The following is a 27,275-nucleotide window of genomic DNA, read 5'->3' as shown; positions in this document are numbered from 1 at the left end:
GCGCAGCGCATGCGCAAAACGAATTCCGATGGTACTGTCAAATTGCCGTTACCTGTGACGTCAGGCGTAGGTTTGAGCTCTATTGCTTTTCGGGCGGATTAATTACAGCAAATAAGATCATGTTATTGACAATGTGTCTCTGTAAACGTTGCAACGTTTCATCGCCAAATTGGCACTGCAGGTCATGAGACTACAGACTAAATTAGGTTCATGCCGGGCACAGTTCTGCCAACGCTGCCTACACGAAGGACTAATCCTCCGTGGCTATACAGCGTTGGTGACATTTATGACAAAAAGGGGACCGCAGAAAGCAAATTCGTGGATGATGAAATGTCCGCTTACAGCATCCTTACAGCGTACTACTGGAGGTAGCTAACCATCCACCAACCTCGCGAAAAATGCGTCCAAAGTGAAGAGAGAAATATATATAAATATATTCGAGTTTCTTCGTCTCTCTCACCCTGCATTTGATCGGCTGAAAGGAAACATGACAAATCAAACGTAGAAGGAGAGAGACAGATTATAACCAACATTTTATACTTCTCTGTCACTCCTCCACTACACTTTCTGTACACGTGAGTTACCTTTAGCAGTATACCGCTCTGAGAATGTCTCTGATGATATGCCCTGATACTACCTACACCTTAGATGTGTGTATGCACTAAGCCTACCAGTGTCGATAGAAATTTACTTGCCTAGAATCAGCCAAAATTCTAACTAATGTTCAAAAATGTTTCATTTCAAATTAAAAATTTTTAAGCCTACTTCACATGCCACTCGCCACATGGGTAACTACAAACATTAAGAATATTGATACTAGCAATATTTTCTAACCTGCTTCCACTTATTTCATGCTTCATAAGTAATACAGTTAAACTTACAGAACTTTGTGAAGTAATAAAATATTTCCAATTGATCCAACAGCTACTGTAAAGAGGTTTTACAGAAAAACCAACATTTTGTCCAGCGGTGATCAGTTTGAAGTGACCCTAGATCAGAGAAAACTAAAAACTCCAAAAGGGAAGGTGTTTGAAGTCAATAATAAACCTCTGGCTCTAGCTGTAGCCATGGAATGGGATAGCCAAGTCGATATAATTGACAGGTCTAACATGCATTTGGTTCGTTGAAGGAACGCAGCTTCAATAGCATAACAAACTTGTTAAGAATGGCCATTTTTGTTATTCATTTTCACACATGTTCCAGTCAAGAACAATGTATTAATTTTTCAACAGACTGCTTTGGTCAGCACATCACTGGATAATCCACATAATCATACTAAATTGGATATGGTCAACTATATAGTTAATTATTTAGAGACAGATACTGTACTCTTTCAAACAAATGTAAGTCATTATATTTGATTCTATGGTGACATTTCATAGTAAAAGATCATATCATAGTAATTTGTCATAGACACGAGAATAATTGATGACTTATTACTTTCAGGATTCCGGCGATCTGTACAATTTTCAATTAAAGAAGTGGGACCCTGTAATTCAATGGTTTTGTGATCGTTATCAAGTTGATGTCACCAAAACATTGAGTATAAAAGCACCACTTGTATCTCCGCAAACAAAAGAAACATTAGCCAGGCACTTGTTATCCTACAATTTTAATGCAGTGCAAGGCGAGTGTCGTACCTTAATTTTCCACCACAATATTTGCATTAAATGAAAAGTACTTACCCGATTGGTATTGTCTTTATTTAGAATGTTATAATTGTTAATTTGTTGTTTTTTTTTTTTATTTTCATATTGTGTAGACTTGTATTCATTCTTTGCTTTTTTATTTTAATGAGCTTGGCTGTGGCTGTTGACACATTATTGCAATAAACCATAGAATTGATTAATGGAATATTTTTCAGGATACACATATGCTGTTGATACATTGAAATCTGTTATTTTGGCACTGGCCACAGCTGAGAGAACTATTTCAGTTGAAACAGCAGTTTCTTTGGCTCGCTTGGAAGAGGAATACCAGGCAATAAATTCATTTATATTTGATCAATTAATTGTTTATGAAGTACAACCTACTATTACGATATAATTCATCCTTGTTCCTTTGTGCTAAAGACATGAGTACAAACTGACACTCACGCTATCCTTTATGGAACTGTCTTATAAATACTATTTGTTAGGAAACGTTAATTTTTGCATGTTTAGGTCTCGTTTTGGGGGAATGTCGAGTGGTCACACGAGCTTAACAAACAGGATTTACAATCGCGATTGTCAGCTGCGATGTTATTCGTCCACTTGAATTCATCTTGGACCACATCTAAACCAAAAAATGATGAGTTGAACAATTTATGAATGAAGACAAAACCTAGAAATCTACGCAAAACAATAATTGCTACATAAAATTAACATGTATGTATAATATAATTACATAATGGGTTTATTATTTATTACTAATTATTTATTACCATTTTTAGTTTGTATCTATGAATTGTCAGGCTATAAATCTCTGTCTAGTTATATATTTTGGCAGCAAGAGTTACGACAATGACTACATTGATGTTGGTTTAGAACAGTCTGGTCCTTCCCAATCCTTCGTGCAGACGCAACTGTAAATAAGAATTTTACAATGTCACTAATATACATGGAATGCATAAAATCATAAAAGATAAAAAATACTTGTCAGAATTCAAGTAATCCCCGAGAATTACGGGAATTACCAAGAACACAATATGTGGGGCACTAACCAGTGGTCAAAAAAATCTAAAATAATTCAGGGGTTACCTTTTTGACCACCAAAATACTATATTAAACTTCAAGCAAAATTGGAAATTGTGAGGATTAGCGACAGGTCGAATTGGCATAGAATTTCCCATATACAATTTGTTTCGTAACGAAAAATTAAAAGTTTTGATCTTTGGAGCATTTTCCATTGAATAAATTGTGGTAAAACTGATAACTAGTAAACCACCTGTACGTAGGTCCGTGATTTAAACACACCGCTCCATTTTTGCATGATCTGTGAGTGCACTCGTTACGATGACATTCTCCTATGCCTCTGCCAGTAGCAGAGTTGGTCTTTGCCACAGGGTATATTTTATTTTCAATGCGCAACTCCACGTCAAATATACAGCCAAAGAATCCAGTATGCAGAGGTAAATCATGAGGCAGTGTTTCAAAATTTTTGGTCCTATGGCCACCTGAAAAAATGCAATTCATTTGGGGGTAATAATTGGCACTATCATTGTTGCCAATTTCGATAAATCGATTGCACACGTATGTTAGTACGCTTCATATACATTGGAAAGAATTTTTTATTACTTACCAATCCAAAGAATTGGTGCAGCATCCAAAGTTGACATAGAACCTGCCGAACGTCCAGTAACATTTCCAAGGCCATCAATAGACAGCCAAGCATCTTTGCCTTTCCTACCCACTCTAAGAGTGTGGGGTCGATGCATTTTTGTTGTTAGAGCGCTATTTGTGAATATCCTTCTTACTCCTAGAAGCATTAATAAATTATTTGAGAATATTTGTTATTTAAATTTTTTACCATCTCGAGCTTGTTAAAAAGATGTTACGTGCAGAGTACCTGAGCCTAAATCCCAAGTAAGCATGATGTAGCCACGTACATAAGTGATAGCAAGGTGGTCAGATAAATCACGATATGGACCACTTTGACCAATGTAAGCAATGAGGGATATTTGTTCAACAGATTGAGGTATAAATCTTAGTTTTAGTTCGAGACTTTCTTTTATAGATCCTATCAACCCATAAGCTATGTAGGAGGAAAGGCCCGGTGTAAAGACTGTAAAGGATGGCTGCACGATTATGATATCTATAAAATACAATCAAAATTAGATTTCAAATGCAGACGATAAAAATTATTGGTATTTGACAAGTACTTAAAATTGAACTTCACCTTCATCACAAAGCAGCCCATGAGTTCCTAGAGGACAAATGCACATGAATCCTGTCCCTGGAGAAGTGATGCAGGATGCTCCGTAGTGACATGGGTTATCATCACACGCAGATCTTTCACACACTTCTCCAGTATACCTAAGCGTTTAGCAATTAATAGGGCTCATTATTACAAAATAGATTTTAAAAAATACCATTGAATTCATTTCAACTCAGATTTACCCAGCCATACAGTTACAGGATATTTTGCCATCAGTTTCCTGGCAGGCTCCAAAATTTTTACAGGGGTTTGCAAGACACAGAAATGAAGTACATTCTTCAATTTGAAAACTATCGATTGCATCACGAATAAGATGTCTATGGATGTCGTTTATCTGGAAAATAAGAATTTGATCTTAGTATAAAATGGAAATTTGAATGATTAAACTTTAGTACCTTTAGCATACTCATGCAGCCTATAAATCCTACAGCAACATGAGGAAAATAATGTGAAAATGCCAGTGGGATTCCCCCTAAATGCAGTTTAGCTTGCTGCGGTATGTCATCTTGAGTTGACACTACTTGTTCTCCGCTCATAGCCAGAGTATCATTTACAAAGAGCATTGCTGAGCACTTGTCGATGTTGGTGCTTTTCATATATTGGAATCTGTAAAGGAGATATTTTCTTATAATTTTCTCCAATGATCATGTCAAAGGATGTGTGGAATGAACGAAGCAGCTCATTACCTCATCTCAATGTCCACGTCATAACCATTATTAATTGGAGAATCAATTTCCCCCAAAAGCATTGTTTGTAAACCACAAGAAAACTGAAATTTCAACTGTCCGACTTCCATATGCAGCAATATATATCTATCGTCATCAAAAAAAGCATGCACAAGTATCCCATTCTTAGATTGAGTTTTTAATCTGATGAATATTCGAACCTTCCCATCTTTATCCACAGCCAGGTATTGTCTAATGTAAGACTTTCCATTAAATGCAGCATTTAAAATGTCTGGACTAGGAATACAACCATCTGGATAGTTACAATTACACTGCAAATAAATTTGAACAAAATTGATGACGTATTTTCAAATGGTTGAAATTGTCTTTAATAATATTGATTATTTGAGGTCACATATACCTCGGTTGCGCTATTCTGACATGTTATATTATGATCACATTGTTCTTGCGTGCAATTGTAAATTGTTAGTTGTCTCTCCGTACTGATAGATATCCCAGTTGGCGAACTCTGATTGAAAAAGGTTTCTGTGCCTAATGTGTAAGAATCTGTACTAGATCTTGAGAAGGGGAATGAGCTGTGGGTTTCTATTTTCTCCGAGGTCATGGTTGATAGTTGATCTACTAATTTTGTTGTTACACGAATTGGCTTCATTGGAATATTTACTGCTATTTGATTAGGCGTTTCTGTGGAAGAAGTGGTAATAATATTTTCATCAGTTGGAGTTGTTTCATCTGTGGTAGCAAAACTTAAATCCGTTTCCAAGCTTGGTGAAGTGGTGGACTTTTGAACAACTTGTTCATCAGTAACAGAACTAACTTCGCTGCTATTTGCAGTATACGTTATTAGGGGATGTGAATCCTCTGTTATAGGGGAAGACGAGAAGAGCGTTTTTATCGTAGTCCAAGCAAGTAAAAAATCTTCCCTCGTGGATGCAATTGTACTAGTGGGTACTACTGTTTTTGTTGAACTAAACGGCACTGTGCTTTCTACAGCCTCTTCAGTGTCAAGTTTAATCAATTTTGTAGATGTAACATCTGGAGTACTGTCAGATTTGGTACTATATGTGCTAGTAGCTTGAAATGGAATTAATGTTGCTGCAGATATGGTAGGTGTTCCCAATGATGAATAAGGAATTTCTTCTGAAGTCACCATAGAACTGTAATCAGCACAAGTTTGACCATAATAATTCAAAGGACAAGAACATGTAAAGCTATTGATCCCATCGATGCAAGTTCCTCCGTTGTTGCACATAGCAAATTTAGCCTCGCAATCGTCATATCTCAACTCACAAAGCGATCCATGATAGTCAGGAACACAATAGCAAACTGTTTGATTATCTTCCAGCAAACAAACAGCGTTGTTCTCACATACATTTACTTCACAAGGTACTATGGATTTGTCACAATTTTTACCAGTAAAACCTGCAGATGAAAAAGATTATTTTCAGCTTAGAACTAAATTTAAGTAGTACATTAATTTTCGGAAGAATTTTTTTTTACCAAATAAACAGGCACATGTGTAAGTCGCTGGTATATTGATACAGAGTCCTCCATTTTCACAAGGTGAAGCGAGACACTCATCTATGTCTTTTTCACACAACTCTCCAGTCCATCCTAAAGATATAAAAATGTTAATAAGGTTTACATAGTTTATGAACATTACATCTATTATTCTGCTTGTCAAGTATTTTACTTGCCATCTGTACATTGACAGCTGAATAATAGTCCAGGACCTTCGATACATTCTCCAGAATTTTTGCAGATAGTGTTATTACAAACAGACGCATCAATTTCGCAATACTTCCCTGAAAATAATGAAATAATCAATCGTTTCTAAATAATCGTTTGGTGTTCGAACTACCTACCTGAATAACCATCTGGGCATTGGCACATAAATCCATTAAAATTGATGCAAGTACCATTATTGAGACAGGGAGTGTATAAACACTCATCGAATCGTTCATCGCAATTTAAACCTGAAATAGCAAATATATTGTTACAGGTTTAATGAGTTGGCAGCAATATTGATCATCTACAGATTCCAATTCACCGGAATAATCCTAATAAACATATAATTGTTCATTGTACTGCGCGTGCTCCTCACCTATGAATCCATCGGTACAGGTACAGTTGTAAGCAGCAACTGCATCACTGCAAATACCCCCATTGAGGCATGGATTTGACCAGCAGTCATCCCAATTAATCTCACAATTTATTCCAGTATATCCATCGATGCAGTAGCATGAATATAAGCTACTACTAGAAATTACAGGTGAATATTCATAAAAGTTTACATGTGAAAGCTGGAAGGTACGAAATAACTTTACGATATTCATGAGTCATACCTGTTGTAATCATCAACACATATTCCATACATGCATGGATTACTGTTACATAGTGATTCTGAAGATATTGCAATAATACAGATGGTAAATACTACTAATAGAGTTTGGTAGTTTTTATATAATCCAGTCGGGTTGCCTCTTCTGTAAATTAAAAAAGAAATAAAATTATAATTAATAAAAATGATAATTAGTAACATGGTGGTTGTTATGATTATTGTTTTCTCATGAAAAAAGTCCTCATATTTGGTGTCAATTCGCATACCCAACTTCTAGATAATGCTAAATTCCCTTTAAAAAAATAACATCTTTACACCACTACAATACTGTATACACAATGAAAAGAAATACAAGCAATTCACATTATGATAATGATTTGATAATAATTTCATTACTACAGGCAAAATCTATTCAGCTAGATGAAGTACAATCGATAAAATTAATAATAATGCAAAAGTAATTAGATGAGCGCAAATTAGAAAAAAATAATTAATTATGTTACCTGTTCATAATTTATCTTTAGAGAATCACAAGGTGTTGGAACACGTATTATTTGTACATTAGTTGGTAGCCTAAATTTTGTACAGTCCTTCGAATGTAAGTTGCTATAGCAACGTGTAAACAACACATTGCACGTCCGCGAGAGATCTAAGACGCGTGCGTAAAATGCGACTCAATGGTCTATACTCATACCAGCATAATTAATAAATGATCGTTCGATAAATTGGGTTTGCATCGAACACTAGGCAAATAATGAATGACTATTTTCTTAAGTAACTATCCCATACGGGCTGTATTTGCAGGATCGCACATTTTTTCGCTTGCAGTAATGATGTAAATAATGGTACGTATGTACGGAAATTCTATTTATTTTTCGTAGCCTAAGCAGCAGACTTCAATAAAGGAACATTGTATGATGAAAGTGTATTGATTAAACAAGAGGTATATAATGTGACACGATATTTCTCTTTGTTAACGAGTTTCTAATCCATTATGTTGAACATATATGTAATACATATATAAACATAACAATAATAGTATGTATATTAAATAGTTACTTGACTAATAATTGAATATTTAATATGAATTCCAGTAAAAAGAAATAATCTACAAATATCAGAATTCTGTAAGATGGTCGGGATAATTTTTAATTATTACTCCACGATCATTCAGGCCAATTTATTTTGGAATCGAATGTCCTATTTTTAAACATACTACAGGAGGCATTGGTGCAGTGCAATTTATACTCCCTTCAATGTGAACAGTAAACTAGCTGAACGAAATTTCTAACTGATGACTAGCCACAAATGTAAGTAATATGTTACCAAAGTAAAAGTGAACAAGTGTTCAGATTTTACTAGCTAACGTAATTAGGTAATATGGTACATGTTGATACTCTTCACTAGACTCATAATAAATATGTAAATTATCTCGTATTACTGAGAGTTTACATTTTAATGCAGAAATAATATACTAAATTAGAAATTAATTTGCACCAGACCATGGAACAACAAGTGATCACAGATATGTTGAACCTTCATTTGGAAAGAAATAATCTTTCAAAGGATGGCTCAAGGAGTTGGTTTGTTGGGGGGTCTCTGTTAGGAGGACGAGGACTTTTTGCCACAACAGATATTGCAGTTGGAGAGCTTGTCTTTGTGGACGCTCCACTGGTAGTTGGGCCTAGAACACGAGATAAGCATTTGCCGCTCTGCATCGTCTGCTATAAGACCGGTTGTCCTCTGTTTCCTTGTGACAAGGGATGCAGCCTTCCAATTTGCTCCTCTGCCTGTGAACTCTCAGTTAAACACGACGCTGAATGCTCTCTCCTTCAAGCATGGAAACCCACTTGCGGTTCTTCTTGGTCTATTGACTTACTTAGAGCACTAGTTCCAATCAGAGCACTTCTATTAGACGAGCAACAGCGAGATCTAGTTTACACTCTGCAGTGGCACTCCGGGCCTCAGCATGGTTCAGAGGTCAGGTCACCACTTGAGTGAAAAAAAGACACTGTATGTCAAATTAAAAATATGAAAGTCATTGGATGAATTTATATTTTCACAGATAGATCTTTTAAAGAGCAGTATAAAAATTCAAATGAATCAAATAGAGGAACAGTTCATGAGACGAGTGTGTGCAGTAATGGATACTAATTCGTTTGAAACAGCTGCAATAGTTGGGGAGTCTGTCACAAGCTTGCGAGGCCTATACCCAATGGGTGCTATGCAGAATCATTGTTGTACACCCAATACTCGTCATTATTACGATTCTCAACAGAGATTATATGTAATAGCTGCTATTCCCATTAAGAAAAACGAGGAGATAACTATGACTTACACAGATTTGTTTTGGGATACAACGTTAAGAAGACGACATTTAGCTGCCACTAAACATTTCTTCTGCACATGCAGTAGATGCACTGATCCGCTAGTACTGAAATTTTGACTATGTGCCTCTAAATAATTTTAAATACTTATATAAAATTACAATATCTTCTATAACTTCGTAGGAAAATGGATCTTTGCTTGGAGCATTGCGTTGTGCTCGTAAGGAGTGTTCAGGAATTTTAGTCGCTGTTGAACCTTTAGATACTTCAACAGTGTGGGAGTGCAGAGAATGTGGATTACGCCTGAAAAACAGACAAGTATGTTACATACGTAAAACAGACAAGTATGTACTTATAAACTTCGTTTGATTTTTTCTTTTAGATTATTTCAATTCGATCAGCTTTGGGAAGTATAGTTGAAGAGATGATATACAAAAGTCCTAAGCAGATGTTGCGATTCATGAAAAGTGAACTGTCGGTCTTGGTACCTGCAACAAATTACGTTGCAGTTGATATGAAACTGAGAATAATATCTTGTCTTGGAAGAACCGAGAAGTTCTTGTGGGAAGGTAAATACAATTACTGTGCAAACTTGAAGGTTGTTGTGTATCTCTGTCGAATTGATTTACAGATTTGACAAAGGATGAGCTCAGCATCAAGGAAAAATACTGCAGGGATTTATTATGCTTGATTGAGACTTTAAAATGTGGCGAATGTAAGATGAAAGGTAGTTTAAGAAACAAAAATTTGCAATGTCGTCTCTCCATATCTTTTTTTGTGGCTACATTAATATTCAATAACTGCTCATTTTAGGCTTGATCTCTTATGAGTTGTATAGTACATTGATGGAGCTGAATAAACGCCAATTTAATGAAGAAACTAATATTGAGAAGTCTGAGTCACAGGTACAAAATTCTTAGACTTCTGTGAACAAATAATTATGATGAATATTGACTCTTTTACATGACGTTCTTTCAGGTGAATGAAGAAAGTAAGAACCTGCTTAAGACTGCGATATTGATATTACAAAATGACTTAACTGCTCCCAAAGATTTGTTGTCTCTTGTTTCTGGTATGACAAAAAAATAAATATAAATTAATTATGAAGTTGTGAATATTAAATTCACATTCACATGCTTCGCCCACATTCAAATTTAATGACCTATTCTAGAACCGAAACTAATCTGACCTGCGGTTGACAAAAATCAATCTTTGCATAACTATGAACCATCATCTCGACAATACAAATGTCTTGTGTGAATATGATCTCAATCGGTCGAGTCGTTCATAAGTTACACGATACAAAAAGGCGCACAAAAGAATTATATATATTAAGACCACGAATACGTACAATTTTCCCTAATACATTCTAAGTACTAAGTAATTATGCTTAGCAATGATACAAAGATAAAAATATTAACAATTGCAATGCATATGAGAAATGTCTATGTAACTTTTTGTAATAATATCTTTGCTTCTTCACATAAGCTCGTGCAAGGTTGCAGAGTTTCTTCATCATCGTCCTCATTTGCCTCAGCATAATTTCTGTAATTTGAAATAACCAAAATTAATTTTCATTAGAATCGCGTGGCAAATATCAATTAATGACACATCATATTATTTCATCTTAATTATGGACAAGTCTATTATGTAAATGTAATCGAAAATTTCACCAATCTGGGTAATCTTTTCTAACTGTTCTCTAAATATGCATCTTTATTTTCTTTTGTACTCAATTTACCTGCATAGTAAATTTTCTGTGATTAATGAAGTTCTTGATGTCCGAGTCATAAATTGCTGCCTCATGATCGCAGTGTGTAGAAGGGCGACATCATTCAGAAGAAATTTATCAGCATCTGAAAGTAGCGTGGAATTAAGAAGTAATTGAAGCTATTATAGTAAACATTAGTAATATGTAAAATATAGATTTACCATCTATGCAGTACTTCTTTGTTATGGATTCTACCGTTTCCGCCCCTGCATATTTCATAGAGATACCAATGCGCTGGAATATAGCTTTACATTGCCAGCGACTTTGAGCAGTATTTTGATTCATGGTAAGAACTCGACGAGGCTGAGATTCTTTGACTAAACTTTCCCAATCTACACCCAAAGCATCTCCCAAGCCCTTGCCGCTTGTCTTAATATCCTCCTCAAGTTCTCCATCGGATATTTCTTCAAAGTCCATATTCTCAATATTTTCTTCTTCGATATTTCGGAATTCCATTTGTTCGTTTGTATCTTTTTCCTTGGTAAATATAGTCTCTTCTACAATTTCTTTTGGTGATAACTGTGAGGCTTCTGGAGTTGGTACCAGTACGTCTCGTTCATTAATCTCTGTACCTTTTTTAGATAAGGGCAATTTTGGTGTCTCACTTTCTTCTTCTTCCATATTCAAAATATCATCAGGATCATCGCTGATATCACTCAAATCACTCTCCGTATGCAAAGTTTGGAGAGATTCATCCAAGCATGGACGTTTAGGTTCTGCAGCCAAAGGGGATTCTTTAACTTCCGATTTTTCGCGTTGTGGAATTCTTTTCTGAAAATTTTCAACAGATTTCTCTCTGCTCCTCCTGACCCTACCCTCCGCTAATTCCATCAATTTTTTATTTATCGGTTCTTCCTTCATGCTGCCATGTAAAGATCCTTGTTTTGACCCATGAGCAGAGCATTCATCTCTCAATTCCGGAGTGCTATAGGGTGGACGTCGTTTGCTTGAAACATAAACTTTTAATATAAAATATGGTACTATTATGCTTCTAAATTATTCGAAATATTAATTATTATCATCAATACCTATGTAGTTCTCCTAAGTCTATTTCTTTGATTCTGTCATTTCTGTAGGGTCCTCGGATGTGAGGTGGATTGTGGGGTGGATTGTGGGGCAAACTTTCCCATTTTCGGCCTTCATTCAACTTCCAATCAGGCATAGGACTGTCATAGCGTGGAGCCCATTCTTCTTCATGAACCTCTGAATGTGGAGGACTTTCTCTATCCCACATCGGAGGTCGAGCCGCTCTCCATTCACGTTCCTCCCAGTCAGAAGTTTGGTAATTCCGGTCTCGACTACCATGCTCCATCTCATGATGGACATCCCAATTGTCATTACTACTTTCGTCTCTGTTATAAAAAAAAAAAATGACGATTGAAAAAATTATTGGAAGATTTGTAAAGTTCAAATGAAGTTCTGTACACTACCAGACAGTTCTGATACAATCAATTTTTATGTAAACTAATATCAGTCTACACCATTAATATGTAGAATGAACTGCGCACTTTCTATCCAAGCAATAGAAGTAATGTGTCTGCTACTGTATGAGAAAGATAAAATGTGATTATGACTATCCACAGGTGTGGTTAACTAAGCACATTTTTATATAAAGACTGCTGCTTTTTGATATTTGTTGCACAGGCTTTAGGTTTGCATGCACAGTTCATCTTATATGTATATGGTCTATACCTGTTTACACTAGACCTCATTTTTTCACCCGAAAATATGGGCAGATGTGGATCCTCAAAAGGCCTTTCACTCTGCATAGCATAGCGTGATGGACGTTCATCTCTACTTCGTCTTTCTTCGAAAGGGCTGTTGTACCTTCTTGGTTCCATTGGTTTACGTCTTTCATCTTCATGAGGGTGGTGATCTCGATAATCAACTCTTGGAGGTTCCTCAGGCTCTTCCCAATGCTCAGGTGGCAATCGAGCATAGCCCCTATCGTAGTTTCTCTCTATTTCTAGGCTGCGTCTGGACCCATCTCTTCGTTCCGGTAGTCTGTCTATTTTTGATGGAATATGAGGTGGCTCCTTGCGCTCATGATCGGCTGGATGCCCTCTGTCAAACCTAGGATTGAATCTTCTATGCCTGTCCCGATCGTAAAGATTTTCTCGTTCCATAACATGGTCACGAGCTCCTGCAGCTATGTTTTTGTCAACTACACGATCAAGAGATCTTTCTCTTGGAAAACGCTCTTGTCTATCTCTCTCCACACCTTTGTGAGGCAGCATTTCTTTATCCAATGATCTGTCATAGCGAGCATCAAATCGTTGTAAAGCTCTGTCTCGATCTAAGGGTTTTTCTGACCTTTCTCGGTCTCTCTCACTCCGTCTATCCCGCTGTCCACTTTTGTCAAGCCCTCCATCTTTGAATCTATCCTTGTCTCGACCATACCGACCATTCTTATCCATAGGATTAATAGCAGTTGTTGCCATGAGTGGTGGTATATCTCTTTCTCGAACTTTAACCGCATCTTTTTCACGATCTCGTTCTCTTTGTCTATCTCGACACCTTTCCTGTACTTCTTCTCGTTCTTTTTCTCGCTGAGAATCACGCTGATCTCTGCCTAACCTTGAATGACTTCTATCATCCCTTAAGTTGTGCTCCTTATCTCTACGTTCCTTGCTACGCTGCCGATTACGTTCACTGACATAATTTTTCTCCTCGATGTCTCGAACCGCATTCTTACGATGGGAGTCTTCTTGGCTAGACGAAGGCTTTGATTTGGATGGATCATTTTTACGAATATCATCTTTGTCTTTATTTCGATCTCCTTTGTATGAGTCACGTTCTTTTTTATCTATCTCTCTGGATCTTCCAGAAGATGTTTTACTCTCTTGGTGACGAAGTGGAGTTATCTCTCGTTTAGACCTCAATGGTTTCTCTGGAGTTCGACTGCGCCTCGATTTAGTATTAGAAAAATCTTTAGGATACTGGTATTTAGATTTCTCAATAGGTGGTGTTCTAGAACGTCTTTCTTTATCTTTTACTCTCTGTTTTGATTTCTCATCAGTTTTTACACGATCTTCCACAATGCGACTTTTATTTTTATCAGACTCTTTTGATTTATCAGTAGCCTTATTCTTCACTATATCTTTCAATGAAGGCTCATCTTCTCTAATTTTTTTATGATGCTTATCTTTTTCCACTTCCCTACTCCTTGGTTTTGGGGATTCACTCCGATTTCGCTCCTTTACTTTACTAGAGGAAGCATGTGCTGACATGGTTGGTGATTTAACCTTGGTAGAAGAATGCTTTCTGGATGAAGAAATAGCAACTTTCTTAGCTGCTTTTACAACTGGTTCTTTTTTGCTCAACACTTCAATCTTGCGTTTCTTTTTTACGATAAGTTTTTCATTCTTTGTTCCCAGTCTTTTAAGCTTAAGCCTGTTGAACAAATTAAAAATAACAAACATTATATAGCTCAAGTTAAAATGCCAGATGTTGTACTTACTTCTTTTTTCGTTCCTTATCTTCATCATAATCTGAAGATGCACTGTGATGTCGTTTAGACTTGACCTTCTTGACTTTCTTGCGAGAATCCGAAGTGGAGCTAGATGAGGAATCATCACTACTAGAGCTACTGCTGCTGCTGGATGTGCTAGAGCTGTGTGAACTAGATGATGAACTCATAGCTTTTTTTTTGTGTTTTGTTGTCTTTTCCTTGCCATGAATTTCCTTGTCTTTCTTCATTTGTAATTCTAATTCTCTTTGTAAGAGCTGAAGTCTTCTTTCTAAAGCTTTTTCGTCTTCGTATTCCAGATCTGTCTGGTTCCACTCTTCCAAATTAAGATCAGGACTATGAGACGTCTTTTTTACAATTTTTGATGTGACTCGCTTGAATGGATCTTCGCTAGGCTATTGTAAAAGTCAACGGTAGGTAATTCGTCGTAACGCAATTTATTAATTATATTTAAAAATACTTGGGATTAATTCCAAAACCACTTGAAGGATAGAAAAAAAACTTGTTAGTATAATCATCGAAACTGATGGAGGAATTTCAATTTCATAAATCTCTCAATTAGAAATACTGGTAAATATAGAAGACAACTTTGAATCAAAGGCACTTACCACAGTTGCACTAGTAAGAGCATTATCTTTTTTCACACGTTTTGATGGGCTGATCAGTGTGTGCGTGATTGCGTACCTAGTACAAATAAATGTTGATGTGCCAATTGTTTCATAGATTACTTTGAAATTGATTTTTAACTGGAAGATCATGAATAAGTTTCATGACATTTTACAAAAATATTGACAATTGTAACGACGTGTTACTGATAAAGAGTAGTAGATCGAATTTCAGGACAATTATTTATGGTGTTGTATATGGTCACCACTTGTCATGTTGCAAATAATCAACATACTTGCAACTTTTGCCGTACGAACAACTGCCATTCAGAGCCCAATTTCTACAATAATCTGAATTGTTTTGGCCGGTGGAAGTTGCTGGTGGTTTGGTACCCAACCTCTCAAATACGCTAGGTCGTCGAGAGTCTGTGTTACATTTCGAAGGGTCAACTGTTATTTTTCTTATGTTTGGTTTTGACATATTATCACCATAAAACGATTTTAAATTGATACTGGAAGCACATAACTGCGGTATGCAAAATCCCACTTTGCTATCTTCTATCACAAAAACAAACTCAATGGATACCTACGATCCGGTACAATCACCATACAAAATTAGTTAATCTAAAATCGCAGGGTCGAGCCCCATGAAGAGTGTTAAGATCGTGGATTAATTAGTTCATTTATAATGGCAGTGAGGCCATCTCTCGGTAGTTGGAAAAGGTTATGTCTGTGATGTCACATCCCCGAATGCAGAAGTTTCCTCAACGGGAGATTAAGAAAGAACCCGGTAGCCTGGCAAGAAAAGAGACTCCCGAACGCTTAAAGACGATTACCCCCGCTGATTAGTGATTAGTGATAACCCCTCGACAAATTCTTGTAACCAACACCGGCGCGTAAATGGGCCTTGGGCCATAAGAAGCCGTGTTCAGGATAGTTATCCGGTAGCTTCTTTATCGGCACTAACCGTTTAACACGCAATCCGATAAGCACATAAGACCACATTAGGGTATACCGTCTTTAACAGTCTTAAGTCAACTTAAGCCAACGCCATGGAGTTTCAAGTGTTTATACCAGTGTGATCGTTACTGTATTAAACACGCTCACAGAGAAGCCACGCCAAATTAAAGTTACGTGATCGACCGTCAGACTACAACGTCACACTAGAGTCATCATGAAGTTATAGTATTTCTACCATCTCTACTATTTTCTATTATTCGTGTTCGAAGGAGCGTAAATAACATCTACGAGTTGATTGGACATAGGAGCGGTCAGTAACAAGCAGTAATAAGAAGGATGACCAATAGTGAATCCTCAACAGCCCCCAATGTCAGTCGTCAGTGTCGAGCTTGTAATAAATGGCAATCTTGAGTTATGCGATATATTAAAAGATTAAGAAAGATTAATACTTATTAAAAAGACTGTGGAAAGTTGAAAACACATTGAATAATTGATAGAGAACGTCGTTCTACGTCAGGTTTCTTAAACATATAATTTTCGACAGGTTTCGAATAACTTATTTATAACCGCAAAATACGTCAGTATCGTTCTACGTATAAATGAAATGCTAAAAGGGAAATCTGTGCTATAAGTGCTAAGAAACAACTGCGTACATTGATTCGACTACTTATTGAATGGTAAGCTTATTGAATAATTTAAATACAAAGTTACATAACTATATTTCTATGCGATAGGTTATCTTAATGTACAACTCAACACTGTTTAGATTTTTTCCGAATTTTTTTCAACTCTGAAACTTTGAAGCTAGCCCCATGCTTTTCAATATAAATTTTCTTATTCATTCCTATTTTTATCAAGCTCTAACATTATATGAATCGATTCATTACAATCTCTGAATCTATACTGAAAAATTATGGAGTCTAGGGATACTTAGTCACAATTAGTTTAAGCAAATCAATGTTTCATTAAATCACAGGCTTGCTTTTTTGGTTCTTGAATTAATATTTTTTACTCATCTTCAAACTCCAACTTATACCTTGCTCACCAGTGCAATGAATTAAATGTATGAAATTTGAATTTTTCCACAAGGTTTTCATCTTCTAAGAAATCATGCCTCTGTTCGGAAAATCTCAAAAGAGTCCGGCGGAGGTTGTAAAGGCTCTAAAAGAGGCCGTTAATGCCCTGGAACGTGGTGATAAGAAAGTAGAGAAGGTATGCAGCATGTAGCCAGTTTCCTGTCAAAAAGAATTCCTATTATGTATTTAAACATGAATCATCTTTCCAGGCTCAAGAGGATGTCAGCAAAAATTTAGTGCATATTAAAAACATGCTTTATGGGACCGCCGAAGCAGAGCCTCAAGCTGATATTGTCGTAGCTCAGCTAGCTCAGGAGTTGTACAACAGCAATCTGCTATTGCTCTTGGTCCAGAATCTTAGTCGGATTGATTTTGAGGTGACTTCATCAACCTCTGCTTTCACAACGAGATAAAGTACAAAATAGTGCATATGAAAAGGTTGTTATAATTTTGTATGATTCCTTCAGGGGAAGAAAGATGTGGCTCAGGTATTCAACAATATCTTACGGAGGCAAATTGGCACACGATCGCCAACAGTTGAATATATTTGTACGAAGCCAGAGATATTATTCACGCTTATGTCTGGGTAAGTTGTGAGATATAAATCATACTCAGTTTTGTTTTTTAATTTTAAACAAAATTCAATCAACTTAACCAGAGAATTCCTATACTTTCAGCTACGAGCATCAAGATATTGCATTAAATTGTGGAACGATGCTGAGGGAATGCGCTCGATATGAGGCATTGGCCAAAATAATGATTTATTCTGATGATTTTTATAATTTCTTTCGATATGTCGAAGTTTCGACGTTCGATATTGCATCAGATGCCTTTTCTACATTTAAGGTAGTTGTCGTTACACATATATATGTAATTTTTTAAACTAATGTGTTGGTACAGTATCTTGGCAACACATCGGAAAAACCATCAATACTCAGAGAATTTTGTCACTCTGGGAAACTTTGAAAATTATGTTCATAAATTCTTTGTGAAATACCCAATCATTCACTGTCAATTGCTACAGAGTTTTGGTATGTAATAACTTTTCATGTACGTAAAAAACATGCCATATGGTACGCTAGAAAAAAGTATAGATTGCCATTAAGAATGATAACAGAAACCCCAGTAACATGATTATTTCATTTTTTTACTATAAACTACTGTATTTTTCAAACTTCATCACCAAGGGTTAGAAAAAGCTAAATTTTGTGCTGGTTCTTTTTCAACTTGAGAAAGTTGGAGCATTTAATTTAAATCAATATCTTTCTACTAAGTACATCTTATTATTGTTAAAGAAAAAAAGTTTTCTGAGGAGTTTCATTGTTTCAGGAATTGTTAACAAGACATAAAATACTTAGTGCTGAATTTTTAGAAGTGAATTATGACAAAGTCTTCTCACATTATCAAAGGTTATTAAATTCTGAGAACTACGTAACACGTCGACAGAGTTTAAAATTACTGGGAGAACTCCTTCTGGATAGACATAATTTCACGGCAAGTTGTTTTGATTAAGCAATCAAATGGTGAAATAACATCTGTTGCTACATAATTTTATATGTTACAGGTCATGACTCGGTACATTTCAAATCCTGATAATTTAAAGCTGATGATGAATATGCTTAAGGAAAAGTCACGTAACATTCAATTTGAGGCTTTTCATGTTTTTAAGGTAGAAAAATCACCTGAGTGTGATTTTATTTTCAAAGAAACAAGAGTGCGTTTATTCAATTGCCTTTCTCCAATGATTTCAGGTTTTTGTTGCCAATCCAAACAAGCCCAAACCAATTTTGGATATCCTGCTTCGCAATCAAGAAAAATTAATTGAATTCCTCACACGTTTTCACACGGATCGTTCAGAGGACGAGCAGTTTAACGATGAAAAGGCTTATCTAATAAAGCAGATCAAAGAGCTTAAGTCTGTGCATGAAAATTAAGATGGAATCATTTTATAATATTATTTTTGAGTAGTTATGTAAATAAAATTTACATTCACAATTTATTATTGTAATATACAGACTTCAGAGACCATTATATACTGTGCTCCTAATTCTATTAATAAATTCATTTTCAAGATGATTGTATGGCAGCTACAAAAAAAAATTGTTCGTACAACCCTTCTGCATGCGTTTAGAATAAAATCGAACAAAAATAAAATAATATATAAAATTTACTCTTCACGATATTTGTAGGCCCTTTGGCCTTTTTCAGATGACTTGGAATCATGTATCGAGATAGTAGTCTGACTTTTTTCACCTAGAAAAGTTTTTCTTCTGTGAGATAGTGTAGCCTCAACTTTTAGTGATGATTAAATAAGAAGATACAAAACATTCAATATTGTTCTTCTGATTTAATGTGAATGGTATGCAAGAATGGTTCAGAGTGAACTCTTGACAAATTGAAATCTTTTATGCCTAAGAATGAGGGACATAAAGGCTTTATCCATGTGCTTACAAATACACATTGACACATACATATATAATTTATTCGTAATTACATATCTACGTAATGATGAGATTGAGCTAGTTTTGATCAATTTATTGTAGCTGCCATACTCTTAATTTTACTCCACAAGTTTTTATTTTATATGCAGCAAATGTATCACTTTTATTAATATACATTTACTGCTTCAGCATTTTATGCAAAATTGTTGTAATCCAATGTGTATGTATAGAATTGACTGTTAAACTGTAACGCCAAAACAATAATTATTGTTTATTATATTTATTGCATTAAAAGTATTACTAAAAAATAATCTGATTCACATTATTATCTTTTAGGTTCAGGTACAAAGATGAAAAATTACAATTAAGTCGCAATAATTTTCATCATACAATAAAAAATTTATTTCACTTAATAATTGAAGAATAGTTGACACGTAAATTACAAATTTTTCATATAAAAACAATACACTAATGTTGAGGATGTCCTTTATTAAAATATTAGAACTACAATTAGACCGATTATGTAAGCTTCAATTTAAATTTTTTGCATAATGTCAAGACCGCGTGATGAACGGATGTAAACAAACGCGGACGACCGTGTTTCAATCCCCAGTCAGGTTTAGAATTCGGAAGAACACAAGATAAGTGCGGTAGTTTTGCGCCTAAAGAAAGCCGCGATTTTTTTTTAGATACTGTATTGTGCATCGCGCTAAACGATCTGACTATCAATGGGGATTCTGCTATAGCCTGTAATCATATAGGACGGTATCTTGTTGAGGAAGAATTCAAGTCGAGCAAATTATGCTTATCAGAGTACATACCTTGACGCGTTCCGGAGTATCAGCAAGCAGCCACAGTAAGGTTGCTAAGGTGAGAAATACGTTAGTTTCTCGTTCTATAGTTGCTGATAACAATCGTATAATAGTCTCAATGTGATCCTCCTGAACGAAAATACCAAAATTCATTCAACTTAAAATCTACATGTGATGCGAAAACACTGAGAAACACAAGTTTTGATCACAGAAGTATAACTTTCCTTCTTAGATTCTTACCTGCCAAGCATAGGACTTAGTTCGTTCATACTTTGCAATAGAAACTAGAATACTGGAGGCTCGGAGACATATGTCCATCCATGGACGAGACCTGTTGGAACGATGTAATAGGTTGTAAAGCATGGGAATTAAATTAGCGTCACATAAAGCCTTGCATCCACCGGGCATCAAGTATGTTATTGTATCTGTAACACAGTGATCAAAGTTGAATTAGCTGTAAAAGCATTTCAAGCAGCCATAACACAATTTGCAGCAAATATATAAGAGACAACACAATGATACTGACCCAGTGCTGTAAGTCCTTGTGTTAATTTTCCGAGATTTTCGTACCCTTGAACAACATCAATAGCAACATTTAATCTGTATCCTAAGGTTGCTGACGGTTGAGCTTCCATTCTAGCCTTTTTTGATCTTTCACGTAGTTTTACCATTTCTTGGCTCTGAGACTGACGAAGCTTGTGGCCTCGCCAAATCGCTTGAATTTTTACAGCCGAAGTAATCTCTCTTTGCCTCACTATTTGTCGTTTCCGTAAAATATCTCTCCACCAAGCTTGAATAATTTTAGTAGATTGTAGAATTTTCTTATACTTTTCTTTCACCAAGCGAATATACATAGTTGATCGATACCACCTCTGCAGCTGAATTGCTGCAATCCTTTGCGTTTTATAACTTTCTTGACAAATTCGTCTTGCTGTTACAGCTCTCCACCAACCTTGAATTTTGACAACTGCTTGACGTTTTGCTACGAAATCATGTCTATGTAGTCGCATCAATTTATTAGCTCGCCACTTTTGCTGAATGTAGACAACACTGTACCTTAAAATCTTAAACTGGTTTCTAATGGAGGAACCTATTTTCAATGCTCTGTACTTGTGTTGTACTAAAACTGTTGTAGATTTGAGTAAATCATAATGCATTTTAGCTTGTTTTGCCGTTAGACAAGCTCTCCACCATGATTGTATCTTATGAGCAGCCCATTGTTTTGCTAGAAAATTTTGCCTCTGTATCTGTGTCAATTTTTTGGCTTTCCAATTTTGTTGGATATAGATAACATTTCGTTTTAAAGTCAAAAACTGTTTTCTAGTCAAATTACCAAGTTTATGTGCTCTGTACTGCCGCTGAATGTAAACTGTTTTTGATTTAAGTAATTCATATGACAGTTTTGCGTCATTGGCTATTAGGCAAGCTCTCCACCATAATTGTATTTTATTAACTGCCTGTCGTTTTGTCATAAAATTTTTTCTGTGTGGTTCCATTAATTTTTTGGCTCTCCACTTCTGTTGAATAAAAGTAACATTGATTTTCAAAGTTAAAAAGTTTTTTCTAACCGGTCCACCAAGTTTACGTGCTTTGTATTTGTGCTGAAGAAGAATCGTAGTAGATTTCAATAGATTGTAATAAGATTTTGCTTGTTTTGTTGCAATACAAGCTTTCCACCAGAATTGTATTTTAATAACAGACTGCTTTTTCGCCTGGTATTTTCTTTGTGCAACAACCATACGATATCTTTTTTGAATCATTATTGCTGCATTTCGTTTGTAAAGGAATTCTTGCCGAATCTGTCTTTTCAATAGCGTGGCTCTCCATTTACGTTGTATAATAACAGTGCTTTGTTTCAATTTGTTAAAATTGTCCGCAGTTTGAGATGCAGCTTTATTAGCTCTAAAGCGACTCTGCAGGGAAACAGTTGCTGCTTTTAGAGAAAGAAAATAATAGCGTACCTGAAACCCAACCCTCCAGTTTCTCCAATATGATTGAATAACAATTGCAGCTTTTCGTTTCAAGACGTATGATTGTTGTACAGATTTTGCAGTTCTGATTGCACGCCATCTCCTTTGAACAGTGACAACAGATTTTTTCAGTGATAAGAATGCATTTCTTTGGAGCCGACAAAGTTGAATGGCACGCCATCTTTGTTGTAAAGTTATCACAGCATTCATTTCCTTTTTCAACAAAGCTTGTAGCTTTCCCTTGACCGAACATTGCAACCACCATTTTTCAATTAATTGTACAGCACCTTTCATCAGTAAGAAATTTCGTCGATCCTTCCTGTAAGCAAGTTCACGTATCCACCAGCCCTGAATAGTTTTAATTGAGATTACTTTCTTTTTATATTTTTCCCGTTCAATTTTCATAAGACGATTGCTTCGCCACTTGCGCTGTACCAATAGCGTAGCCTTTTTAATGGCTTGATAATGGTTGTGGGCAGTTTTCTGAATTAATTTCATTTTCCACCAACGCTGGATTTTTGTAACAGCATCCTTAAGAATTAAATAAGTAGACACTTGGAGCCTCATCAACTGTGTAGCACGCCAGTGCTGCTGAATAATACGACAAGCAGTTTGTTTTTGTTTAAAAGCCACTACAAAGAGATTAGTGGCTCGGTAATTCCTCCAGAATTTTTGAAGTTTTACAGCAGACAATTTCATTTGTTTAAATTGTTTTTTTTGTTTCCACATTTGCACTGTAGCAATCCATTTCAATTGTATTACTGTAGCAGCTTTATTTTGCAATGACAGGATAAGCACTCTTTTTTCCCTGAGATATTTTAGTTGTCTTTTTGCAAGGTATGATCTCCAAGCTCTCTGAATTACCCAAGCTGCATTATGCTTTCTCTTTAATAAAAAATTTTTTATTCGTACCCACCAAAGAGTAGCCCGCCACCATTTCTGAATTATTACTGCAGCTTTATTAAAGTGTGGGGCTTGGAACTTGTATATAATCTGCCACAGTAACGAGAGCGTCTTTTCTCTGTGACCGTCTGCAATACATTTGGCTGTTATATTACCACAAATGTTATAGCCAGAACTGGTAAGTGCTTTCAAGGCAACATCAACATTGTAGACTTTTTGTAGTCTTGAGATAGCAGGTACTCTGCAAACAGCGGTCAAATTTCGTTTTCCTGTTATGAGCTCCATGATTCTGCACAGCCTTACACCATCTCGTAAATCGTGGGAAAGATTATCAACTGCATAACTGTACTCATCCAACTCTGTTTGCTTGTGGACTAAAATATACCCATAGGGTTTCAAGACACGTGTAACATCACCAACACCACTGAGCAGCTCTTGAGAAAATCGTAGCAAAATCTTTTTGCTTTCTTTGTAAGCTGACTGTTTATGGAAGAGGCATGGATCATGTCCGATCAATTTATGTGTCTTCGCATAGTCAAGAAAATAAATTATGAAAAGAAACTTTTTGAGCATGAACTTATTCATGACAGTGAAAAATGTGGGAAGGCGCAAATTTAGGACTGTCGGATGCGAGTGTGTCTTGACGATATGTGGATCAGCAAAAAACCTTGTTAAAAGAAACTTACTCAAGCGAATAATATCATTATTTGAATTAAGTGGGATCGTTTCGCCATATATTGCTTCCAAACTAATTCGTAACCACAATGGGTTATAGCACAGAAGTAGTTCCAAAATCAATTTCTGCAACCCTGGGAAATTGTACAAAAAATTAAATCATTTCTTGGAAACATTCAGTTGCTTTTTTCCATCATAATATGCTTTACCAATGTCTTTATGAAGATCGCGATCTTGTCTAATCACTAGAATTCCTTTTTCAACACATACAGTAACTTTTGATAATACGGAAACAACTTCATTGCTGCAAAGCAATGTGCAAGCAGCTCTCCGTAATGTATTCAGTCTTTGATTAGTGTGATACCTAAAAAATTAGTGTGGGTCTTTAGCAAATTTGAAAATTGAACATTTAGATAAAAGTATGTGTATAAAAAAAAAATACCTGGCAGATAGAGCTTCCTTAGTTTCTGCAAGTGAAACATCTTCCTTTGATCGGCATGTTTGCCATATTTTTGCAACATCAACTAATGGAGTATCGACATTAGATGTCAGGTGTTCAGGAGGAGTCAGTAGCATGTTTAACCACTTTTTAAATTCCAATTCCTGGTTTTTCACCCATTTATCATCATAATACAGAGTGCTGTAAACAATTATACCATTTTGAGAAATGCACGGAACTTAAACCAAATTAGATTTATCCTCCTTTAATTATCTGAAGAAATTACACTGCAAGAAACGGATCTTCTGTCGTAGTTGCAGCAAATGGGTCTGGATTGCAGAGTGTAGTGAAAAAGTCATCTGGATCATGTAGCTTCATGCTAAGTTCAGGTTCGAAGACTCTGTTCAATCCACTATTGATTCTCTTTCTAGACACTCCAGCAAGTGACAGCTTGGTGATTCGCACCCCAGGAATAGAGACTTTACCACTACCTGAAAAAATAAAAATTAAAAATTAGAGGCTAACAGACAAATTATTTCTAGACTATAGTGAGCTGGAAATTACTTGGCTAAGCTTACATTTCAAAGATGTATTCATAGCAACTTTCTTTTTGAGATGTTGTATTTCTTGGATACTTTTTTCTTTGCTAATTTTAGAAGATTTCCTTGAAGGTATCTTTCTAATCGGTGAGGTTTTTTTGACAAGGTTATTAGTAGGCGGTGAAAAATCGAATCTGCAATTCGCCCCTGTGGTAGATATATTTGGAGTTAGGTAGTCGTTACTCGATTTAACATAAGTTTTGTTTGTTGTTGAAGTCAAATTGAGACTTTCCTCCCGAATTGATTCCAAACTTGTTGGCCCACTTTTCGCTATTAAAACAGAATATTGGTTCACTGGTTTTGCCCATAAATCAGCTCCCAAAACTTCCTGAACAGCACCAATATCGGACTGTGTGGTAGACAGATTAAAACTTTCCCATTTAGCTCTTAAATTGGAACTAAAGTCTTGTTTTTCATTGCTCCAAATCGGCGAAGAAGACGTTGCATATTTTGACATTCCAGGCTCTACAACTGGCATAACAGGAGACAGTGTTGCAAAAGTTCTAGAAAGCCTAGTAGGTACTAGGAGACTGCTCGCGCTTTGTTCAGGGAACTTATCCAATGGTACATGAAAGGATTCTTCAATATCCAAACCCTTAGCAATTTCAAAAGTGTCGTTCTTATTGTTTGCTGCAGTAATGAATTGAAAATTTTCAGCAGTTTTGGTAAGAGGTGTATTCGATGTAAAATTTATGTCATTAAGCAGCAATGAAAAATCTGAATTAGGATTGGATCTAGCCTCCTGTGGGGATAAAGAATCCTCAAAGCCATCTCGATCATCTTCGTTCATATGAGTACTGTGTTTAAAAAGAGGTGCAGTTACATAAGTCTGGCGTCGCAGTTCATGCATTTCAGAATTAGGTGATGATTCCGAGTTCTCTAAGGCAGTATTTTCCGATTTATTTGTATCGTTTTTGAACCACGGATGTGGAGTTAAAGCAAATACATCCGATTCTATCAGCATAGAAAAATCACGAGGTTTTGCAGCTGATACATCTAATGAATAATCTTGTCGATGGCCTAGAATCCCTGCGGAACTTTTCTTTGGAGTTTGCCAATCAGTGACTGGATAAGTAGAAATATTTTCCTTTCCTTGATATCTTGAAATGCCGGAAGACTTGTGCCTATTGCAGGGAGAATTGATATTGTTGGATATATTTTCAGACATATTGAACACTTTTTTCAACTCTGATTTTTTTGTAGGGTGTGCATTCTGAGTAAGAATCTTTTTTCGATGATCCAATATATGTTGCTTATTTTCTGTGTGTTTTTCAACAACTCCATGTTTTTTCGAAGATGTTGTAGAAGTTGTCAATGCAATGTCATACTTTATGCGACGACTGTCAGTTAATTGTATTATGTCTCGGAATGTACCATGTTCCCTAGCAGTCCAGCTTATGATCAATTCTACGTCCTGGCCAGCCTCAACTCTCAATTTCGACAAACTGAGCACGACGGATCGTTCCGATGGTGGTTTTTTTGTAACATGGATCTAGAATGATGCAAAAATTTTAACTTTCTATTAACAAAATGCTTGAATTAATAATTTATCTGGTATATCAAGAATAATTTCAAATGAGATTGCCGTTTAAGATACAATCAAAGCTCTCCGGTATTGTAAATTTTTCTGAAAAACTTAAAGCTATTAATTACATTCAATAGACGATTGCTGGGGTTACGTAGGCTCAAGTAGGAATGCGCTGTTGTATTCAGAGCAGTTTCGATGTGGATACGAGTTTGGGGTTGAAAAGGTGCCAACAACAAGTTGATCTTTGTGTCTGGTTCTGTGTGTATGACAGCACCCTTCTCTTTGGGTGTTATGTTAACCTATGTACAATAACAAACAATTATTAGGTATTTAGGAATAATAAAAATGGCAGTTGTGTCAGCATAATTGGTTGTTGAATTCAAAGAACGATTCAGAAATAACTAAAGCAATGAAGTTGTGTCCTGCAATAAATTATGAAAAACGAGATGCTGGGCATGTAATTCATAACAACGTTAGAACGCTACAAATTTCCACGTAATACTGTAATTTGAATTGCTTAAAAAATTACCTCAAAATACATGGTTGAGAGTGAAGTGAGCTCAAGGCAATGTTGGCTCACGAAAGTAAGAAATACATCTGTACTATTGTCGTTATCAATACACTTTGCCAAAAACACCCACTATTCAACGTTCAACGGTTTAGCCTCTCAAGATACAAGTTTGAATTTCAAGCTTGACAACTGTAAACGTACTCTAGGCGTTACGAAATGCGATGAATATAGGCTGCGTTGTATCAGT

At 35.9% G+C, this 27,275-nt stretch overlaps 6 protein-coding genes across 13 annotated transcripts; 3 read left to right on the top strand and 3 right to left on the bottom strand.

Moving 5' to 3' along the window:
• The first annotated feature begins 82 nt into the window (after positions 1 to 82).
• Positions 83 to 2,647, top strand: LOC124176047 (ATP synthase mitochondrial F1 complex assembly factor 2). Of its 4 annotated transcripts, none has more exons than XR_006869290.1 (7): positions 83 to 368; positions 925 to 1,118; positions 1,233 to 1,343; positions 1,447 to 1,627; positions 1,865 to 1,980; positions 2,163 to 2,366; positions 2,488 to 2,647. XR_006869290.1 is itself a non-coding variant. In XM_046556835.1 (6 exons), exons 1-6 carry the CDS (start codon positions 185 to 187, stop codon positions 2,307 to 2,309), a joined length of 933 nt encoding a protein of 310 aa, XP_046412791.1. In that variant the 5' UTR covers positions 83 to 184; the 3' UTR covers positions 2,310 to 2,647. The 4 variants fall into 4 exon arrangements, 2 of the variants coding, with proteins under 2 accessions (XP_046412791.1, XP_046412792.1); XR_006869289.1 differs by having other exon boundaries at positions 2,472 to 2,647; XM_046556835.1 differs by having other exon boundaries at positions 2,163 to 2,647.
• On the bottom strand, positions 1,872 to 7,728 carry LOC124176044 (protein eyes shut). The gene is made up of 16 exons (XM_046556828.1): positions 7,446 to 7,728; positions 6,947 to 7,087; positions 6,706 to 6,860; positions 6,467 to 6,577; positions 6,299 to 6,406; positions 6,102 to 6,215; positions 5,002 to 6,023; positions 4,602 to 4,912; positions 4,311 to 4,521; positions 4,098 to 4,249; positions 3,877 to 4,013; positions 3,547 to 3,792; positions 3,280 to 3,456; positions 2,926 to 3,154; positions 2,423 to 2,563; positions 1,872 to 2,274 (listed from the first exon to the last, which is right to left on the bottom strand). The coding sequence occupies exons 1-15, from the start codon at positions 7,451 to 7,453 to the stop codon at positions 2,506 to 2,508; spliced, it is 3,180 nt and encodes a 1,059-aa protein (XP_046412784.1). The 5' UTR covers positions 7,454 to 7,728; the 3' UTR covers positions 1,872 to 2,274; positions 2,423 to 2,505.
• On the top strand, positions 7,632 to 10,458 carry LOC124176045 (SET domain-containing protein SmydA-8-like). 4 transcript variants are annotated; one of them, XM_046556833.1, is made up of 9 exons: positions 7,632 to 7,787; positions 8,037 to 8,252; positions 8,443 to 8,922; positions 9,008 to 9,373; positions 9,453 to 9,587; positions 9,652 to 9,838; positions 9,901 to 9,996; positions 10,083 to 10,174; positions 10,248 to 10,458. In XM_046556833.1, the coding sequence occupies exons 3-9, from the start codon at positions 8,446 to 8,448 to the stop codon at positions 10,356 to 10,358; spliced, it is 1,464 nt and encodes a 487-aa protein (XP_046412789.1). In that variant the 5' UTR covers positions 7,632 to 7,787; positions 8,037 to 8,252; positions 8,443 to 8,445; the 3' UTR covers positions 10,359 to 10,458. The 4 variants fall into 4 exon arrangements, with proteins under 4 accessions (XP_046412789.1, XP_046412785.1, XP_046412786.1 ...); XM_046556829.1 differs by having other exon boundaries at positions 7,634 to 7,787; positions 10,242 to 10,458; XM_046556830.1 differs by lacking the exon at positions 7,632 to 7,787 and adding an exon at positions 7,842 to 7,885 and having other exon boundaries at positions 10,242 to 10,458.
• LOC124176043 (zinc finger CCCH domain-containing protein 13-like) lies at positions 9,869 to 15,963 on the bottom strand. Its single transcript, XM_046556827.1, has 8 exons — positions 15,411 to 15,963; positions 15,118 to 15,193; positions 14,501 to 14,904; positions 12,733 to 14,433; positions 12,069 to 12,392; positions 11,202 to 11,986; positions 11,011 to 11,125; positions 9,869 to 10,814 (listed from the first exon to the last, which is right to left on the bottom strand). Exons 1-8 carry the CDS (start codon positions 15,593 to 15,595, stop codon positions 10,715 to 10,717), a joined length of 3,690 nt encoding a protein of 1,229 aa, XP_046412783.1. The 5' UTR covers positions 15,596 to 15,963; the 3' UTR covers positions 9,869 to 10,714.
• A 413-nt stretch (positions 15,964 to 16,376) lies between these two features.
• Positions 16,377 to 19,224, top strand: LOC124176046 (protein Mo25). The gene is made up of 8 exons (XM_046556834.1): positions 16,377 to 16,751; positions 17,164 to 17,286; positions 17,360 to 17,527; positions 17,618 to 17,736; positions 17,828 to 17,996; positions 18,480 to 18,644; positions 18,715 to 18,819; positions 18,902 to 19,224. Exons 2-8 carry the CDS (start codon positions 17,185 to 17,187, stop codon positions 19,082 to 19,084), a joined length of 1,011 nt encoding a protein of 336 aa, XP_046412790.1. The 5' UTR covers positions 16,377 to 16,751; positions 17,164 to 17,184; the 3' UTR covers positions 19,085 to 19,224.
• A 177-nt stretch (positions 19,225 to 19,401) lies between these two features.
• On the bottom strand, positions 19,402 to 27,234 carry LOC124176042 (protein abnormal spindle). 2 transcript variants are annotated; one of them, XM_046556826.1, is made up of 11 exons: positions 27,047 to 27,234; positions 26,643 to 26,816; positions 24,969 to 26,481; positions 24,677 to 24,881; positions 24,394 to 24,591; positions 24,161 to 24,315; positions 21,737 to 24,085; positions 20,930 to 21,628; positions 20,644 to 20,828; positions 20,413 to 20,532; positions 19,402 to 20,338 (listed from the first exon to the last, which is right to left on the bottom strand). In XM_046556826.1, the coding sequence occupies exons 1-11, from the start codon at positions 27,056 to 27,058 to the stop codon at positions 20,111 to 20,113; spliced, it is 5,838 nt and encodes a 1,945-aa protein (XP_046412782.1). In that variant the 5' UTR covers positions 27,059 to 27,234; the 3' UTR covers positions 19,402 to 20,110. The 2 variants fall into 2 exon arrangements, with proteins under 2 accessions (XP_046412782.1, XP_046412781.1); XM_046556825.1 differs by having other exon boundaries at positions 20,930 to 24,085.
• Positions 27,235 to 27,275: the final 41 nt, after the last annotated feature.

This window comes from Neodiprion fabricii, chromosome 2, assembly GCF_021155785.1.
Source record: "Neodiprion fabricii isolate iyNeoFabr1 chromosome 2, iyNeoFabr1.1, whole genome shotgun sequence".
Taxonomy (NCBI): Eukaryota; Metazoa; Arthropoda; class Insecta; order Hymenoptera; family Diprionidae; genus Neodiprion; species Neodiprion fabricii.
The sequence above is the reverse complement of the archived record's forward strand: the minus strand, read 5'-3'. Positions and strand labels throughout refer to the sequence as shown.

Bases quoted from the DNA above. Each gene is read 5' to 3' on its own strand.
- LOC124176044 (XM_046556828.1), bottom strand. The intron at 6,216-6,298 runs GCAAGTAAAATA...TTATATCTTTAG, and splicing joins CAGCTGTCAATGTACAGATG to GATGGACTGGAGAGTTGTGT. The intron at 4,014-4,097 runs GTAAATCTGAGT...CTAAACGCTTAG, and splicing joins TCCTGTAACTGTATGGCTGG to GTATACTGGAGAAGTGTGTG.
- LOC124176046 (XM_046556834.1), top strand. From the start codon at position 17,185: ATGCCTCTGTTCGGAAAATCTCAAAAGAGTCCGGCGGAGGTTGTAAAG. The intron at 17,528-17,617 runs GTGACTTCATCA...TGATTCCTTCAG, and splicing joins TTAGTCGGATTGATTTTGAG to GGGAAGAAAGATGTGGCTCA. The intron at 18,645-18,714 runs GCAAGTTGTTTT...TATATGTTACAG, and splicing joins TGGATAGACATAATTTCACG to GTCATGACTCGGTACATTTC.
- LOC124176045 (XM_046556829.1), top strand. From the start codon at position 8,446: ATGGAACAACAAGTGATCACAGATATGTTGAACCTTCATTTGGAAAGA. The intron at 9,588-9,651 runs GTATGTTACATA...TTTTTCTTTTAG, and splicing joins TACGCCTGAAAAACAGACAA to ATTATTTCAATTCGATCAGC. The intron at 9,997-10,082 runs GTAGTTTAAGAA...TGCTCATTTTAG, and splicing joins TGGCGAATGTAAGATGAAAG to GCTTGATCTCTTATGAGTTG.
- LOC124176047 (XM_046556835.1), top strand. From the start codon at position 185: ATGAGACTACAGACTAAATTAGGTTCATGCCGGGCACAGTTCTGCCAA. The intron at 1,119-1,232 runs GTTCGTTGAAGG...ATTTTTCAACAG, and splicing joins ACAGGTCTAACATGCATTTG to ACTGCTTTGGTCAGCACATC. The intron at 1,344-1,446 runs GTAAGTCATTAT...TATTACTTTCAG, and splicing joins CTGTACTCTTTCAAACAAAT to GATTCCGGCGATCTGTACAA.
- LOC124176043 (XM_046556827.1), bottom strand. From the start codon at position 15,595: ATGTCAAAACCAAACATAAGAAAAATAACAGTTGACCCTTCGAAATGT. The intron at 14,434-14,500 runs GTAAGTACAACA...TTTGTTCAACAG, and splicing joins GATAAGGAACGAAAAAAGAA to GCTTAAGCTTAAAAGACTGG. The intron at 12,393-12,732 runs GTATAGACCATA...TTTTTATAACAG, and splicing joins ATGAGGTCTAGTGTAAACAG to AGACGAAAGTAGTAATGACA.
- LOC124176042 (XM_046556825.1), bottom strand. The intron at 26,482-26,642 runs GTAATTAATAGC...GCATCATTCTAG, and splicing joins CCAGCAATCGTCTATTGAAT to ATCCATGTTACAAAAAAACC. The intron at 20,339-20,412 runs GTATGTACTCTG...ATATGATTACAG, and splicing joins ATACTCCGGAACGCGTCAAG to GCTATAGCAGAATCCCCATT.